The following is a 15,672-nucleotide window of genomic DNA, read 5'->3' as shown; positions in this document are numbered from 1 at the left end:
GTTTGAATGATGCAGCCCTTCTTATTGCTTTTGGCTAGCCAGCAGTGCGCCAAAGGAATTCATTGACCTCAACCAGACTTGGATGGTGACAGAGAGCACTGAAAGAAACTGATGCTCTTTTACCCCTTGATCATGTGCAAAGATATGGGAATAATGAGAAATAATAGAGCTTCAAGTGAGCTGGTCAGGACTACAGCGTAAATTTCCAACCTTGGCTACTTTAAGACTTGTGGCCTTCATCTCCTAGAATTCCCCATTCCTCATCATGGCAGACTGAGAAATTCTGGGAGCTGAAGTCCACAAAGTAGCCAAGGTTGGTCTAAATCAGGGGTCTCCAACCTTGGCAACTTTAAGCCTGGAGGACTTCAACTCCCAGAATTCTGGGAGTTGAAGTCCTCCAGGCTTAAAGTTGCCAAGGTTGGAGACCCTGGTCTAAACTGTGAAATTTTCACTAGGATGATGGCCAAGAAGTATAACTCCTTGGTAGAACTATTCCCCCCTGCCCCAATTACCTGAATCTTTGTGCAGGAAGATGTAGATATCCTCTTTATTGTCTCATTGAAGGTTTTCTGAAACCAGAGGGCTTTTGAAACCCAGCAGCATTCCTGGAAAACTTATCTGGTGCCTGGATGTTAGGTATTTGATTCAAGGGAGACCTTTGATTTTCCTCGTAGTTGTCCAATCTCTTTTTGATGACCTCATTAATTAAGCCTGCAAAAGTAATTGCCTTAAGTTAACATTTTACCTGAGTAGATAATCTCTTAACTCATAAAAATAGTTTTGAAATTGTATTTTGTTTCATCAGCGTAGACTCAGGATACACATCATTAAGGAAGGCAATAGAACTGAATTAAAAAAAAAAGACAAGGACATAATTTGAATGCAACAAGGACAGCAGGTTAATGCTGAAATGTGTAATAGATAAATGTATATCTACAAAGAAGTAGATAGATGGAAACTAAAGTTGCTGCTGTTGCATCTTTGGGTTCTTTTGTGTTTTCTGAGCAGCTTTACAATAGAGATGTGTAGAATATCAGGCAAGAAACTCCTTGGAATTTCACATCACCATTTTCAATCTAGAGGTAATATAACATAAGCAGGCAAGAAACCAAAAACTTTACCCCAAACACACCAACCTTTAGATCTTTACAGCCAGTTGCACTATGACATGGTTGTGTGCTACTGCAAGATTACTAAAAATTTACAAGTAAACTCTCTTCTATTTCAGATGGAAGATTATTAAGTGGTATGCCACAGATTAAATGTAGAAAAAGAGAGAGAGAGAGAGAAGAGAGAGAGAGGGAGGGAGGAGAGAGGAGAGAGGAGAGAGGGAGGGAGAGGAAAGAGAGAGAGGAGAGAGGGAGAGAGAGAGAGAGAGAGAGAGAGAGAGAGAGGGGAGAGAAAGGAGAGAGAGAGAGGGAGAGAGGGAGAGAGAATATGCCCAAAATGAAAACTACAAAAATTAAATCATGCAGTTTTGTCCAAATGAAATGCAGTTTTGTCCAACTCAAGGCAGTTACTGTGGAGACCGTATGTGTTTTTAATACTTTCCCTTTTCTGTCTTATTAAATGCATGACAAAAATATTGGATGGGTTTGTGGAAGCTACGACCAAGGCTCTTGGTGGTCCACACAATTGTACACTCCTGCATTAAAGCCATCGTTGAGTTCTGGCCGTTATACTAGTGTCCTTTCCTCTGATTTTTGAATGATTCAGATGTTCAAAATGTTAATTGCTTGGGCACCAGAGGTGGTATTCAGCAGGTTTTGACCAGTTCTAGAGAACCAGTAGCAGAAATTTTGAATAATTCAGAGAACCGGCAAATATCACCTCTGACTGGAGATTTTACAGTATCCTTCCCCTGCCACATCCACCAAGCCACGCCCACAGAACCGGTAGTACAAAAATTTTGAATCCCACCACTGTTGCGTATCATATTGATTTGGCTATTCTCTGAGCAGCAGGAGAGAATCTTGGGTAGCCAGAGCATTTTGGCATACTTACAATCTGTCATTATTCTTCCTAGAAGCTTCTTCTGCAATCGAAGTTCTACATGGCCCATCACAAATGGAAGGAATCCTTTCTCGATATCTATGCAAAGCACCAAAGGAAAACAAGCATTATACAGTACTGTGATTCTTAAATAGGTAGAAAACTCCTGTGTTCATTCAAGTACAATGGCTGATTCTTTAGAAATTGTAATAAATAAGATTATTACTTATCAGGTTGGCATTTTTTGTACATTATCGAGATAATTTTATGTGTGAAACAAAGTGAGAAAAAAATGAAACATAGCATGATTCTAGATGTAAGTACTTGGTGATATATTCCTTCTGTTCCATTAACTTTCTTCCCAAATATGTAAGAACTTTTCTCAGGTTAGCTACCTATGCTGTATTATTTCTTTATTTCCTTTTGCATTTTATATATGTACTGTCTTTTTTTTTTTTACAATTAGAAGAATTTAATGTTTTAAGTAACTTTTAATCTATCCAGAGAATTGACTACTAGTGGATTAAAAGTTTAATAGAACGGCTACTTACTACATAATATTTTCAAAAAAAAGGTACAAATATCACTGTGTGTTTTTGTATTTATCAGCATTATCCTTTATTCAGAAAAATATTTCTAACTGTAAAATACTAAGGATTCTTACTCTGAAAAAAAGTGTTAAGCTTGAAAATAGTACTAATTCACAATATCGAGGAGGAGGACATGGTTTTTTGAAGTATGCCCTGTGGAACTCAAGAGTATTCTGTATGGAACTAACATGGGATTCTGTATGGAACTCTTGACAGAATCCCATAAGAAACTAATGGTAATGGACATAGATTTTTCTATTATTAGAACTTTGACTCTCAATCAGGGGTTTCATTGTATTGTATTATTATTATTATTATTATTATTATTATTATTATTATTATTATTATTATTATTCATTAAACATGAAACTCAGTCAACTGAACATTTAAAAATGTATCACAAATATCATTGACTGGTGCTGATGGTTGATACAGCATCCTAGATATCAACCAAGTATCTTCTTAAAATGTACTACTACTGCTACTACTTGCACAGCCAGATGTTAAGACTGGATTTGGCATTTTTGTCTACTATCGAGTCCTTACCAAGGACCTGGGATAGGCAAATCTGGATGTTTGATGGTGTTACAGATATTGTCGCAGGATGGAAGCTGTTCCAAGTAAAGCTACCTTCTGCAATTGACTGGCAAATTTGTCAATGCTGATAGTGTTCAAGTGGTGCTCCAGTTATTTTGGGACTGAACCCAAGGCTCCTTTTACTATTGGTGCTACCCTTGCTTGCTTTTGCCATAGTTGTATCATCATCATCATCATCATCATCATCATGTACCATGGCCAGGAAACATTAAAACCCTTGCTTTTATAGGATAATCCAGTACTCTAGCTGGGTCCTGGTCCCACCTGCTTGGCCTAGGATATTTTCTATCTCATAATAGTTTGTGATTCCTCTCTGAATGTTCTGGGAAACCAATAGCTTGTTGTTAGTTTGTTTTTTCCTTTCCTTTTCCTTTTCCTTTTCCTTTTCCTTTTCCTTTCCTTTCCTTTCCTTTCCTTTCCTTTCCTTTCCTTTCCTTTCCTTTCCTTTCCTTTCCTTTCCTTTCCTTTCCTTTCCTTTCCTTTCCTTTCCTTTCCTTCCTTCCTTCCTTCCTTCCTTCCTTCCCTTCCCTTCCCTCCCCTCCCTCCTTCCCTTCCCTTCTTTAGTATGCAAAAGCAACAATAGGCAACAGTACGGTGGAGACTTTAGGATTAATTATTAAATTTAAGACAGAAACCTTTAGCATATAATAAATGTTTATTGATACCACACTCATCTTTAAATCCAAGTAACCTTATGCTTATCAACTTGAATGTTTCAGAAATTGCAGTTAACATTGATGCAAATATTTTCATTTCTAATGGTTTAATTGCCTTTAAAATAATACTACCCCTTTAGTCAACATTGTGTAAATATCACTGTTGATTGATTATGTGCCATCAAGTTGTTTGTGATCCTAAGGACCACATAGATGGATTTTCTCCATTGCAATCTATCCCTAGCTAAATACCACTGTCCACAATAACAATAAAAAGAATGGTTTGGGAATCAAGCAACATGTACTTTTCCCCATCTGAATTTGCTCGCTGCTTAAAAATAAATGACTAAGGCTCATAGTATTGTACAGATTATCCTTCTCTAGAGATTAGGCAAGATGATTAATGGAGCTTAAAGTTCCTTTCAGCTTTGGCTGCTGCTGTTTTTACTGTAGTCTAAGTATCAGCTTAAGACACTTCTGCTTTCTCAATAGAGCTTAACCATCAAGGTTCTTGCGTAATTATATTACTTGCCAGTTTAAGCTACTCATTTAATTCTTACTGTAGGGGGTTTTCTTTTAATCTGATGTTATATAGAGTTTATCACGGTTGATTTTTTTTTTAAAAAAACCTGCACAAGATATTAAAAAGCAGTCCTATCTGAACTTATCAAGCAAACACCACATGCAATTTTGTTAGTCACCTTGAGAATTTTTTAAAAATGTAAAATAAGTAAAAAAAAAATACTTATCAAGCAAAACAGGAACAAGAGAAATATTGTCCTAGCTAAGCCTTTTTAAATATTCTACACATTTGGGCTTGGCACATTTTGGGGGCCAAGAGTTATCACATAGGATGATTTAAGAGATTATAGATATGGATTTTAAACATTTATTTCCAGTATGAATGACACTTACCACTTTGTATTTCATCATAGAAAAATCCTTTATTTCGAAGGCTAATAAAAACTGAAGGAATCAGATCTGCCAGATATCGGATAGAAAATGCGTGGGCTGCCACTTTCTTAGCCACCACTTTTGCCTTTGTTTGTATTTCATACTGCATTGCCATGCGACGTTCCTTTAAATAATCATCAATTTTTCTATATGACTTTTAGTACATAATATATAAAACATGCAGATTTTCCCATTTCCCCTTATCTATAAGTATTGAACAATTCATTGATTCCAGAAAAAAAAATTACCTTTGATCACTGCATTTTGATTGTCTTGATAACGTTTGTATGGATCAGATTGCAAGTAATTTCTCAGACTGCTTTCACAAGTTAAGAAGGTCAAAGGTCTAACAAATATGTAGCTGGGTTACCTGTCCCAAGGAACCTGCCTATTTTCTCAGGAGCTACAGGACCAAATTCCTTCCAGGTAACCAAGCAAAATTGTACTCCTGTCACCTGGACTCAATCTGTCTAATTGGAAATAAATTCCAAGTGAATATCAGCAACATTGTTTGCTAGGTAATTGGCCTATTTTAAGAATATGCTGTATGGATAAAGCCATAAAAATCTATTTTTAACCCTGAAGGCAGGACAAGAAGCAATGGATGGAAATTAATCAAGGAGAGAACTAAATAAGAAATAAAGAGAAATTTCTTGGCAGTTGGAACAATTAATCAGTGGAATGACTTGCCTTCAGAAGCTGTGGGTGCTCCAATACTGGAAGTTTTTAAGAAGAGACTGGACAGCCACCTCTTATCTGAAATGGTCTAGGGCAGTGATGGTGAACCTTTTTGTTGTGGTGTGCCAAAAGTGTGTGTGCCGGCACCCACAATGCAATGCGTCGCCCTGCACATGCGCACGCAACACCCCCGCCCAGCCCTCTTACCTGCACTGCACATGTGTGCACCTCCCAGCTGATTTTTGGCCCATTTGAGGCCGTTTTTGCCCTCCTGGAGGTTCGAGGGAAGCCTCTGCAGCCTTGGGAAGCCAAAAAACGGGCCTTCTGGAAATACCGGAAGTGACCATTTTCAGCCTCCGGAGGGCCTCTGGAGCCCGGGGAAGGCCATTTTCGCCCTCGAGAGCCTCACTTCCAGTATTTCCGGAAGGCCCGTGTTTTGGCCTCCCGAGGCTGCAGAGACTTCCCTCGAGCCTCCGGGAGGGCAAAAACAGCCTCAAATAGGCCGAAAATCATCTGGGAGGCACGTGCATGCGCAGTGCAGATAAGTTTGGGGCTCATGTGCCCACACAAATGGCCCTGCGTGCCACCTGTGGCACCCGTGCCATAGGTTCGCCATCACGGGTCTAGGGTTTGGTGCCTGAGCAGGGGATTGGACTAGGAGACAAGGTCTCTCCAACTCTGTTATTCTGTTACGTGCCTTGTCCCTCGTATTTGTGTTTAACAGTATCAGTTTGTATTACTTGACTTGCTATAAAAGAAGCTGTCCTTTTGAGATCATATCTAATTTAAATTATTTGTAACTTCAAAACTTGACTGATTTGAAACTAAGTACATAAGAATCGCTAACTTTTAGAGTGGGATGAAAACATTTTGATGCACAAGGCAAAGGACAAGATGGTACCCAACCTAAATTCCTTGCTTAAAAATTGCTAGAGCAAAATACATGAGTGTCAAAGTAAACCACTAAGAAATGGTTTCCACAACAATTCTACCTTCTCCTCTCTGTGTCGCCGCTCATTTTCTTCGAGGCGTTGCACTTCAGCCAACTCTGCATTGTGCAATTCCAGATAGGCATATTGGTGTGCCCAAAGATTTCTAAGATCCTCTTCTTCCATGACTTCAAGCAAAGCTTGTTCCACGGTTTTCCCTACCAATACCTCAAGCATTGGTTTAACTTCAATGTCAAAGTCAAAGAGCTGAAGGTTAAAAAAAAAGAGCCAAATGAATGCTGTGCAATATCATTCCTATCATGACAGGAAACAAGAAAATATATTCTTCTGGTCAGGTCATAGACAAGCCTTTCATTGGTTAAAAGGAGACAATCATTCTTATAAAGGAGAATATTTGTAATTCAGGGTTGAAATGAAGGGTCCTTAGTCCTCGGTGAGCTTGATTGTTTCCTTGCAGAAGTTTCATTATCTAATCTAGGTAACGTCATCAGTGCACCAAGTTCAGAAAGCATCAAAGACCTCCTCACAATCATTCTTACCAAGCTTACAGAATTGTTGAAAGGCTAGCTGGGCAATGGAAATCAGAGAAAGGCAATTAATATGGTGTGTTCTTAAGGATCGCACTGGGATTCTCAGATGAAATGAAATCTATCAAGGTTATGAGAATTGAGCAGGTGAAAGGCGGATATGCCTTATCATGGGCTACTTTTTCCATTCACAAAGAGCATTAGGGTCAATAGGAGGCATGGAAAAGGTGGAAATTGCTGTGATTGCTCAAGGGTCATTTTCCTTGAAAAGAAAGACCGGTGAAAAACACTTCCTTTCTCACTGCAGTGGCAGCAAATCTCTGATAAGCCCAATTCTGTTTCCAGCCTCTTTGTTAGATGTCATTTTCTTCATCCAGCTTCAACTGGCCTAGGATAAAAGGTGGAAACTTGTATCCTTCCAGATGTTCTGAGTTACAATTCTCAGCTTCCCAAATTAGTGGTCGTGCTAATAGTAGAAATTTGAATCACCTCGACAAATATAAATACATCACTGCAGGTCTAGAGGCAAACAACTTTGACATGGATGGATGTCCTATGAAAAATACTTTCCTTTCGCTTGAATTCTCCCATAGCCCAGAGGTCATGCCCTGCAGAAGATGTTTTGTTATTATCATTCCTCACTCAGGAATTGCAGACTGGATAATACACGATTGTTATTTGTCTCTATTTCCCCTTTTAAACATTATTGTTGTCTTTGGGCAATCAATTCTAGCAAAGAGTGTGGGCACAATTAGGGCAGCTCCTTCAGTCTTTGTATCTGAGCATTCTCAGATGCTTTATATATGCTGAGAATGTAAACACAGTAAATGTTGTTAGGAAACAGGTGCAACAGTGATTTTTTTGGAGCATCTGCTAGATGCCTGGAGGTCATATTGTGCCACATGCTTCATTATCTAATCTTCTGCTTCATTTCCTTGCTTTACTGAATGATTGCTAGGGCCTTAGAGACAGGTCTTCATGGGCACATCATTGCCCCCCTCAAATTAGCTGATTCCCATTTTCTTGCAATCACCTCAGTTGGGAAAAAAAAATCGAACTGGGGTTCAGAATATCTGATGTGGTGTTTCACAGTTCTCATATAGTATTGAATTTTAGGATGCCTGAAAGAACAGACTATTACAAAATGTTTTAACTTCTAAATCAGGGCTGTTAAACTCGTGGCCCGCAGGCCGGATGTGTCATGTGCTGGCCACGCCCATGCCTGGTTTAGCAAATGGGAAAAAAAGTCACGATACATTTGATGATACCATGATGACCTGAGTTTGACACCCTTGTTCTAAAGCTTCTAAAATTAGGAATTTTTAAAGATGTGTTTGGTAAAAAAAAACATTACCTCTTGAATTATCTAGAATAGCACTGAAATATTATTGGTACCTCTCCTTCTTCAATTTGTGTTGCTACATCAACTCCAGTCTTTTGTGGGATGAACACTGGGCTGGGTAGTCTTTTTATAAAAGCATCTGTTTGACACTCCATGTCAACTTCAATAATCCGATCTAAAATCTCTTCCAGGTACAATTCTGAAAAAATAAAACTCATGGTAGTCTGTCTTGAAAGATTTCATGTTCCTAGGTTCTATCTGTGGTTCCTAGAATAGCCACTGAAAAAATATAGACTTCTTTTTTATTTTACTTTATGCAGGTGTAGTTGTGTATTGCATTAAAAAAAACACAAAATGATGGCTTTGATCATACAGTCATGGTCACTATCTAGATATTTTTTTAAATTCCTCCTTCTTGTGAATATCCATCTTTTGCACATCCTTCTTGCCCAGAATATATGACAATATATGTACAGTATTGGCAGTACTGTTGACTGAAGTAATTTGTTGCTCTAAGGTGATTTGTTGTTCATTAAAAAACAAGTACTGAAACTATTAGCATGATTGTTAATATTGAAAAAAAAAACAAGAACAAATAACACTGTATAGTGGATGTATCCTATAGTGCAGGGGTCACCAACCTTTTGGACCTCAGGGACCACCAACCTCATTATTTTAAATCCCACGGACCAGAGAACCTGGGAAACCCCCCCAAAAAGTTTGCAGGAAAATTCTCCACCCCGTTTTCCTACTGATTGATCTTTCTTTATTTGGGTTCGCAGGATACTGTTTCCAGCTCCGTTCTCAGGGGGAGAGAGAGACAGACTTTTGGCTTCATGCAAGGAAAGCAGCAGAAGTAGCAGAAGTCTTTATTTCTCTCCCCCAAACTCCACCAGAAATGAGTCTTTGTGAGACTTGTCGCACCAGCGCAGCCACTTGGAGAAGGATGCCTTGCAGGGTCCCAAAGACTTATTTCTGGTAGAGTTTGGGGGAGAGAAAGAAAGACTTTCTCGCCAGAAAGTCTCCAGAAAGCGACCAGAAGCAGAAGAAAGAAGCAGAAGAAGCAACCTGGTGACCAGGCAAGTTCCCCCCTCCGCCCTTTCCCTCCTTCCTCACTACCTTGTGTTGTTTGCAACGCAAGGGACGCAAGCCTTGTGTTCCCACAGGCCATGTGGGCGGCGCAGCCTTGTGTTCCTGCGCAGCCGGGATTAATTGCTTTGGGGGTGACATTTCTCTGCTGACCACCAGAATTTTCTCACGGACCACCAGTGGTCCCCGGCCCATTGGTTGGTGACCACTGCTATAGTGAATATGTTTAGGATGTCATCTTGAAAATGATACGCAGTATGTTCAGTGCAGAGAATGTTAATAAGAAAGACAAAACCTTTAATTCAGATGGGCCCTGGAAGATGTTAGAATGGGATGTGTAATAGCATATACAGCACCCTAGCAACATGCTCTTTTGATAATGCCATGTGAAAAAACATGAAAGTATAAAATGTAAGAAAAATCAGGAAAGTTGAAAAGAAAAAGGAAAATTCCTCCATGATCCAATGCCTATCATTTGGGTGGATATTTCTGCCTCACAGATTATCCTTCGTCTCAGGTCTAGAAGTCATTTGATAATTGGTTGATGCTGTCTGGTGCTTTACCTGTCTGCACATCACTGCGATCTCCAACATCCTTCATTTCTGGTGCATGGACCTCATTCTCTTTCTTTTCTTGCTTCCGTTCAAGCATTTTCTTGTGAGCTTCACGTTGCTTCTTGATTTTAGCAGGTTCAGGTTCAAGTTCTGGACTCTGGGAAGGAAGGAGAAGAATTATCTGCTATTTTACATGGTGTTCTTTCTTAATGTCTTATGTATAGCTGGGTTTTCATTCAAGAGATCATGGGGGCATATACCGTGCTCCCATCTCCTATCTTCCCCCATAACAACAACCCTCAGAAGTAGATTGGGTTGAGTGAGAGAGTGTCAAAGTCTCTTATGGTTGAGAGTAGACCTGAACCTTGATCTCCTTGCTCCTAATCCAGCTACATCACATTGAATCTCATTTGGAGAAAATGATTATTTTATTGTGTTGTGTTGCGTTGTGATGAGTTGCATTACATTATGTTACATTACGTTACGTTACGTTACGTTACATTATATATTATATTATATTATATTATATTATATTATATTATATTATATTATATTATATTATATTATATTATATTATATTATATTATATTATATTATATTATATTATATTATATTATATTATATTATATTATATTATATTATATTATTATATTATATTATATTATTATATTATATTATATTATATATTATATTATATTATATTATATTATATTATATTATATTATATTATATTATATTATTATATTATATTATATTATATTATATTATATTATATTATATTATATTATATTATATTATATTATATTATATTATATTATATTATATTATATTATATTATATTATATTATTATATTTATTATATTATTTTCACAGACTTAAAATACAGTCCCCTTATAGTCCCCAAGAAACTCAGTATCATTTTATTGTTTCCTTTTCACTCTCTTTGGTTGTTGTTATCGCCCTTTTTTGTGTATGAAAGCAACAGAAAAGCAGTTTACACAAATGTTATCCGATGCTGATAACATTTTTTCCAATTTTTCTTATAGGAGCTCAGGCAAATCAGCTGATGACGTATTTTGCAATACAAATGTCCTAACTGTAATAACCTATTGCATAAACTTTCCATTAGCTATCCAATTTTGATTTCTTTTCTAAAATGTGTGCCTAAAGTCATGAACATGATCATGAAGGCTATTTCCCATGGTGTGCCTTTATAGATTATTTATGAAGATATTGAAGAGTACTGGGCCTAAAACTGAACCTTAGGTACCCCAGTACTTACTTCCCTCCATTTGACGATGAGGTTCCATTGAGGACTGCACATTGAATGTGGTTTGTCAGCCAGTTACAAATCCATTTGGTGGTGATGCTGTGTATTCCATATTTTTCTAGCTTACCAAGAAGTAGGTTGTGATCTATTTTGTCAACTGTCTTACTGAAATCTAAGTATAGTATGTTCATGGCATTTTGCTGAGCTACTAATTTAGTCATTTTGTCCAAGAAAGAAATAAGATTTGTTTGGCATGATCTATTTTTGAAGAACCCATGTTGGCAACTGGTTATAATTTTATTTGTTTCTAGGTGTGTAATAAAGATGGATATTTATTTGTTTCTATATAATTTGATATTATTATAATGATTATATTTATTTGTTTCTAAGTATCGAAGAAAATTGGATATTTGAAAATGATAGCATTTCTTCAGTGATAAATCTATGCATGAAAATCAATGAATCAATGAGAAGCACATGCAAATTAGGTACCACTACACCCCCATAAATAAGCTTATTTCACCAATAACATTCGCACATTTCCATAATTAAAAGAGATAAAAATATTTATAAGAAAAGGAACCTACCCAGGATAACAACTGCATAGCATACGTGTTTCCTCGAACCACTCTACGATCATACATGAGGTTCCCATAGTTAATTGCCCCTTCTCTGTAATTCATAAAATTAAGAAAGGTATATATCAATGTCTCCAAAATACTGTCAATAAGGGATTTATGAAAGAGACACAAAAATATAGAATTTTGATCCCATAAATTTTATCAGGCTGTGTGATAGAACTAAATGCTCTTATGAAATGGGAGGCATTTAAAAATGTAGAATGTAGATGAGCTTTGTATCCATTCAATTTTAGATTGCCTACTTTGACTGTATCTCTTCCTGATCTCAGATGGCAGCTTTCTCTACATCTGGTTACTGGTACCTGATATTTTCAGAAAAAAACAGATGGAACAGTGATTTTGTGAAGCAGCTGCTCTAAACCAAGCTTTGGTATCTCTCAATGGAAATGAAGTGGACCTTGTGTTTTAGTGATGGTGGTGCTTCACTTGGTATTTTGCTTCCAAATAAAAAGATTATATTGGCACAACTCAATAGAATTATTAAACTGAGTAACTTTGCAACCTTGGGGCAGTGATGTTTATGACTGTGGAGGTAAAACCACAAATTTGTCTTGCTAGCAGCAGAAAAGGCAGAGAAACACTTCCTTTCGAGGAAGGCGCTCACCTGTAATGCGCCATTAGGAGGCATTTGTTAAAACTAACATGAATAATATCTAGGTCAATAGAGCCCATTCTCCTTTCTTCAATTTGCAACCCACTGCCCCAAATGGTAGTTCTTCCCCCCTCAATAACAGAAAGACGTAAAGGAAATTATCCAGTATATAGTGCTGCTGTTATCTGGAATAAACATTTCAATGAAAGGACAGAATGTTGATAATTTTATATACAGCCAAGAGCATGTTTAGCAGGATAGATTTAATGCTCATGTGAATGCAGGGTTAGAGTTTGAAAACTCTAGTTGGCAAGGCAGGGGGAAAAAAGAAGAAGAAAAAGAATATACACTGCTCAAAAAAATAAAGGGAACACAAAAATAAGACATCCTAGATCTGAATGAATGAAATATTCTTATTAAATACTTTGTTCATTACAAAGTTGAATGCGCTGACAACAAAATCACACAAAAATTATCAATGGAAATCAAATTTAGCAACCCATGGAGGTCTGGATTTGGAGTTACACTCAAAATTAAAGTGGAAAAAAACACTACAGGCTGATCCAACTTTGATGTAATGTCCTTAAAATAAGTCAAAATGAGGCTCAGTAGTGTGTGTGGCCTCCACGTGCCTGTATGACCTCCCTACAACACCTGGGCATGCTCCTGATGAGGTGGTGGATGGTCTCCTGAGGGATCTTCTCCCACACCTGGACTAAAGCATCCCCCAAGTCCTGGATAGTCTGTGGTGCAACGTGCTGTTGGTGGATGGAGCAAGACATGATGTCCCAGATGTGCTCAATTGGATTCAGGTCTGGGGAATGGGCGAGCCAGTCCATAGCATCAATGCCTTCGTCTTTCAGGAACTACTGATACACTCCAGCCACATGAGGTCTAGCATTGCCTTGCATTAGGAGGAACCCAGGGCCAACCGCACCAACATATGGTCTCACAAGGGGTCTGAGGATCTCATCTCGGTACCTAATGGCAGTCAGGCTACCTCTGGCGAGCACATGGAGGGCTGTGCGGCCCCCTAAAGAAATGCCACTCCACACCATTACTGACCCACTGCCAAACCAGTCATGCTGGAGGATGTTGCAGGCAGCAGAACGTTCTCCACGGCATCTCCAGACCCTGTCACGTCTGTCACATGTGCTCAGTGTGAACCTGCTTTCATCTGTGAAGAGCACAGGGCGCCAGTGGCGAATTTGCCAATCTTGGTGTTCTCTGGCAAATACCAAATGTCCTGGACGGTGTTGGGCTGTAAGCACAACCCCCACCTGTGGACGTTGGGCCCTCATACCACCCTCATGGAGTCTGTTTCTGACCATCTGAGCAGCCACATGCACATTTGTGGCCCGCTGGAGGTCATTTTGCAGGGCTCTGGCAGTGCTCCTCCTGTCCCTCCTTGCACAAAAGTGGTCCTGATGCTGGGTTGTTGCCCTCCTACGGCCTCCTCCATGTCTCCTGATGTACTGGCCTGTCTCCTGGTAGCACCTTCATGCTCTGGACACTACACTGACAGACACAGCAAACCTTCTTGCCACAGCTCGCATTGATGTGCCATCCTGGATGAGCTGCACTACCTGAGCCACTTGTGTGGGTTGTAGACTTCGTCTCATGCTACCACTAGAGTGAAAGCACCACCAGCATTGAAAAATGACCAAACCATCAGCCAGAAAGCATAGGAACTGAGAAGTGGTCTGTGGTCACCACCTGCAGAACCACTCCTTTATTGGGGATGTCTTGCTAACTGCCTATGCTTTCCACCTGTTGTCTATTCCATTTGCACAACAGCATGTGAAATTGATTGTCAATCAGTGTTGCTACCTAAGTGGACAGTTTGATTTCACAGAAGTGTGATTGACTTGGAGTTACATTGTGTTGTTTAAATGTTCCCTTTATTTTTTTGAGCAGTTTAGTAATGAAGGCTTGATCAGGCTCAGTAAGATTCATAATGGGGTTAGATGTTGAGTCCAAGACTATATAGTTAAGTGTTATTACTCACTGCACATTGTTCACATAGTGTTCTTGATACGGCTTTCTGTTGGGTACCACTCGGGGATGGCTTCTGTAAGTGTAGGTTTCTGTAGATGCTCTTGCATCCTCCTGGTTGAGAACCACTGAGGTCATGCTGGGTCTAAGCTACCATGGGTTCCAAGAGAGATTACAAAGACTAAGTGGCATTGTGGAACAATCCACCCTGCCTACTATTGTTATGCGATGAGGAATTCCATCCCTAACAACAGTTGTCAAGGTAAACTGATCCCAGATCAGGAAGTAAGGGTGGTTCATTGGAATTATTTGAATGTTCCCAATATATATGTTTTCCTGAATAAAAGGAGCCAGAAGATATTCCATTCCAAAAGGATTTCACTAGACTTAGTCAGGTTGTGGTGCTTGTGGAATTCACATCATGTCTTGTGTAGCACCAAGGAATTATGACTGGCATCTAAACTAAGCTTCCAGGGATAGAAAATCATCTTTCATTCATCTTTCAGGGATAGCAGAGAAATGGGCAATGACTGCATCCTGATAATGGAAGGGGAGCCAATTGAGAAAGTGTCCAAACTTGGTAGAACTTTTCCTAGGTAGGAGGACAATCTCAGATAAAATTCCCAGCACCTCATAAGATGATTTGGTTGTTGTAGCAGTAGTATGATTCTTGTCCTTTCCACCTTCCTTTTATCTTTCAAAACCTTCAGATATTCTACTTAGATTTCTGATTTTTTTTTAATCATAAAGTGCCGGAATGTTTCATAAGACACTCATTTTAAAGATCTGCTGCTTTTAATCTTTTTATTTACTATTTTCAATTGCTGTTTTTAATGAGCAAGCCTGCTTTGATGCTCTTACCAATTACGCAGAAGGGACAGGAAAAAATGAGATTATGCTACTGGCTGCATATAGATGATACACGACAGAAATACCACATCTTTTTTATGGTTACTTATGAGAATCTAACCACAAGATGTCACTTTTATCCTTCTTGCCGTAGTCATGTGCCTTGAACTACTAGCTTCAGATTGCAAGATAAGGAGAAGCAAACCACAGGGCGGATATTAAAGTTGCAAAACAGAAGCAGAAAAGTAAGGATTGAATGATTAACAAGAAAATCAGATTAATATGCAAAGCTTATCAATGATAAACATGGAATGAAAGCTCCCATTTTAAGTGGGAGGAAAAGTTTCAGTGATGTTATTTTTATTAAGATAGCATTTCTTTTAAATTAGATATAGG

At 38.6% G+C, this 15,672-nt stretch overlaps 1 protein-coding gene across 1 annotated transcript; it reads right to left on the bottom strand.

Moving 5' to 3' along the window:
- Positions 1-547: 547 nt before the first annotated feature.
- Positions 548-14,565, bottom strand: RSPH3 (radial spoke head 3). Its single transcript, XM_087944142.1, has 8 exons — positions 14,441-14,565; positions 11,787-11,871; positions 9,939-10,086; positions 8,340-8,485; positions 6,460-6,663; positions 4,751-4,913; positions 2,005-2,091; positions 548-711 (listed from the first exon to the last, which is right to left on the bottom strand). Exons 1-8 carry the CDS (start codon positions 14,563-14,565, stop codon positions 548-550), a joined length of 1,122 nt encoding a protein of 373 aa, XP_087800268.1.
- Positions 14,566-15,672: the final 1,107 nt, after the last annotated feature.

Source organism: Notechis scutatus, chromosome 1 (genome assembly GCF_049901735.1).
Source record: "Notechis scutatus isolate UNSWTSFEM ecotype Mainland chromosome 1, rNotScu1.2, whole genome shotgun sequence".
Taxonomy (NCBI): domain Eukaryota; kingdom Metazoa; phylum Chordata; class Lepidosauria; order Squamata; family Elapidae; genus Notechis; species Notechis scutatus.
This window is presented reverse-complemented; position numbering and strand designations above follow the sequence as displayed.

Excerpts from the sequence above, each read along its gene's own strand:
- RSPH3 (XM_087944142.1), bottom strand. The coding sequence starts at position 14,565 with ATGACCTCAGTGGTTCTCAACCAGGAGGATGCAAGAGCATCTACAGAA. Across the intron at positions 11,872-14,440 it reads CACTATGTGAACAATGTGCA|AGAAGGGGCAATTAACTATG; the intron begins GTGAGTAATAAC and ends TATGAATTACAG. Across the intron at positions 2,092-4,750 it reads CTATGATGAAATACAAAGTG|ATATCGAGAAAGGATTCCTT; the intron begins GTAAGTGTCATT and ends TGCTTTGCATAG.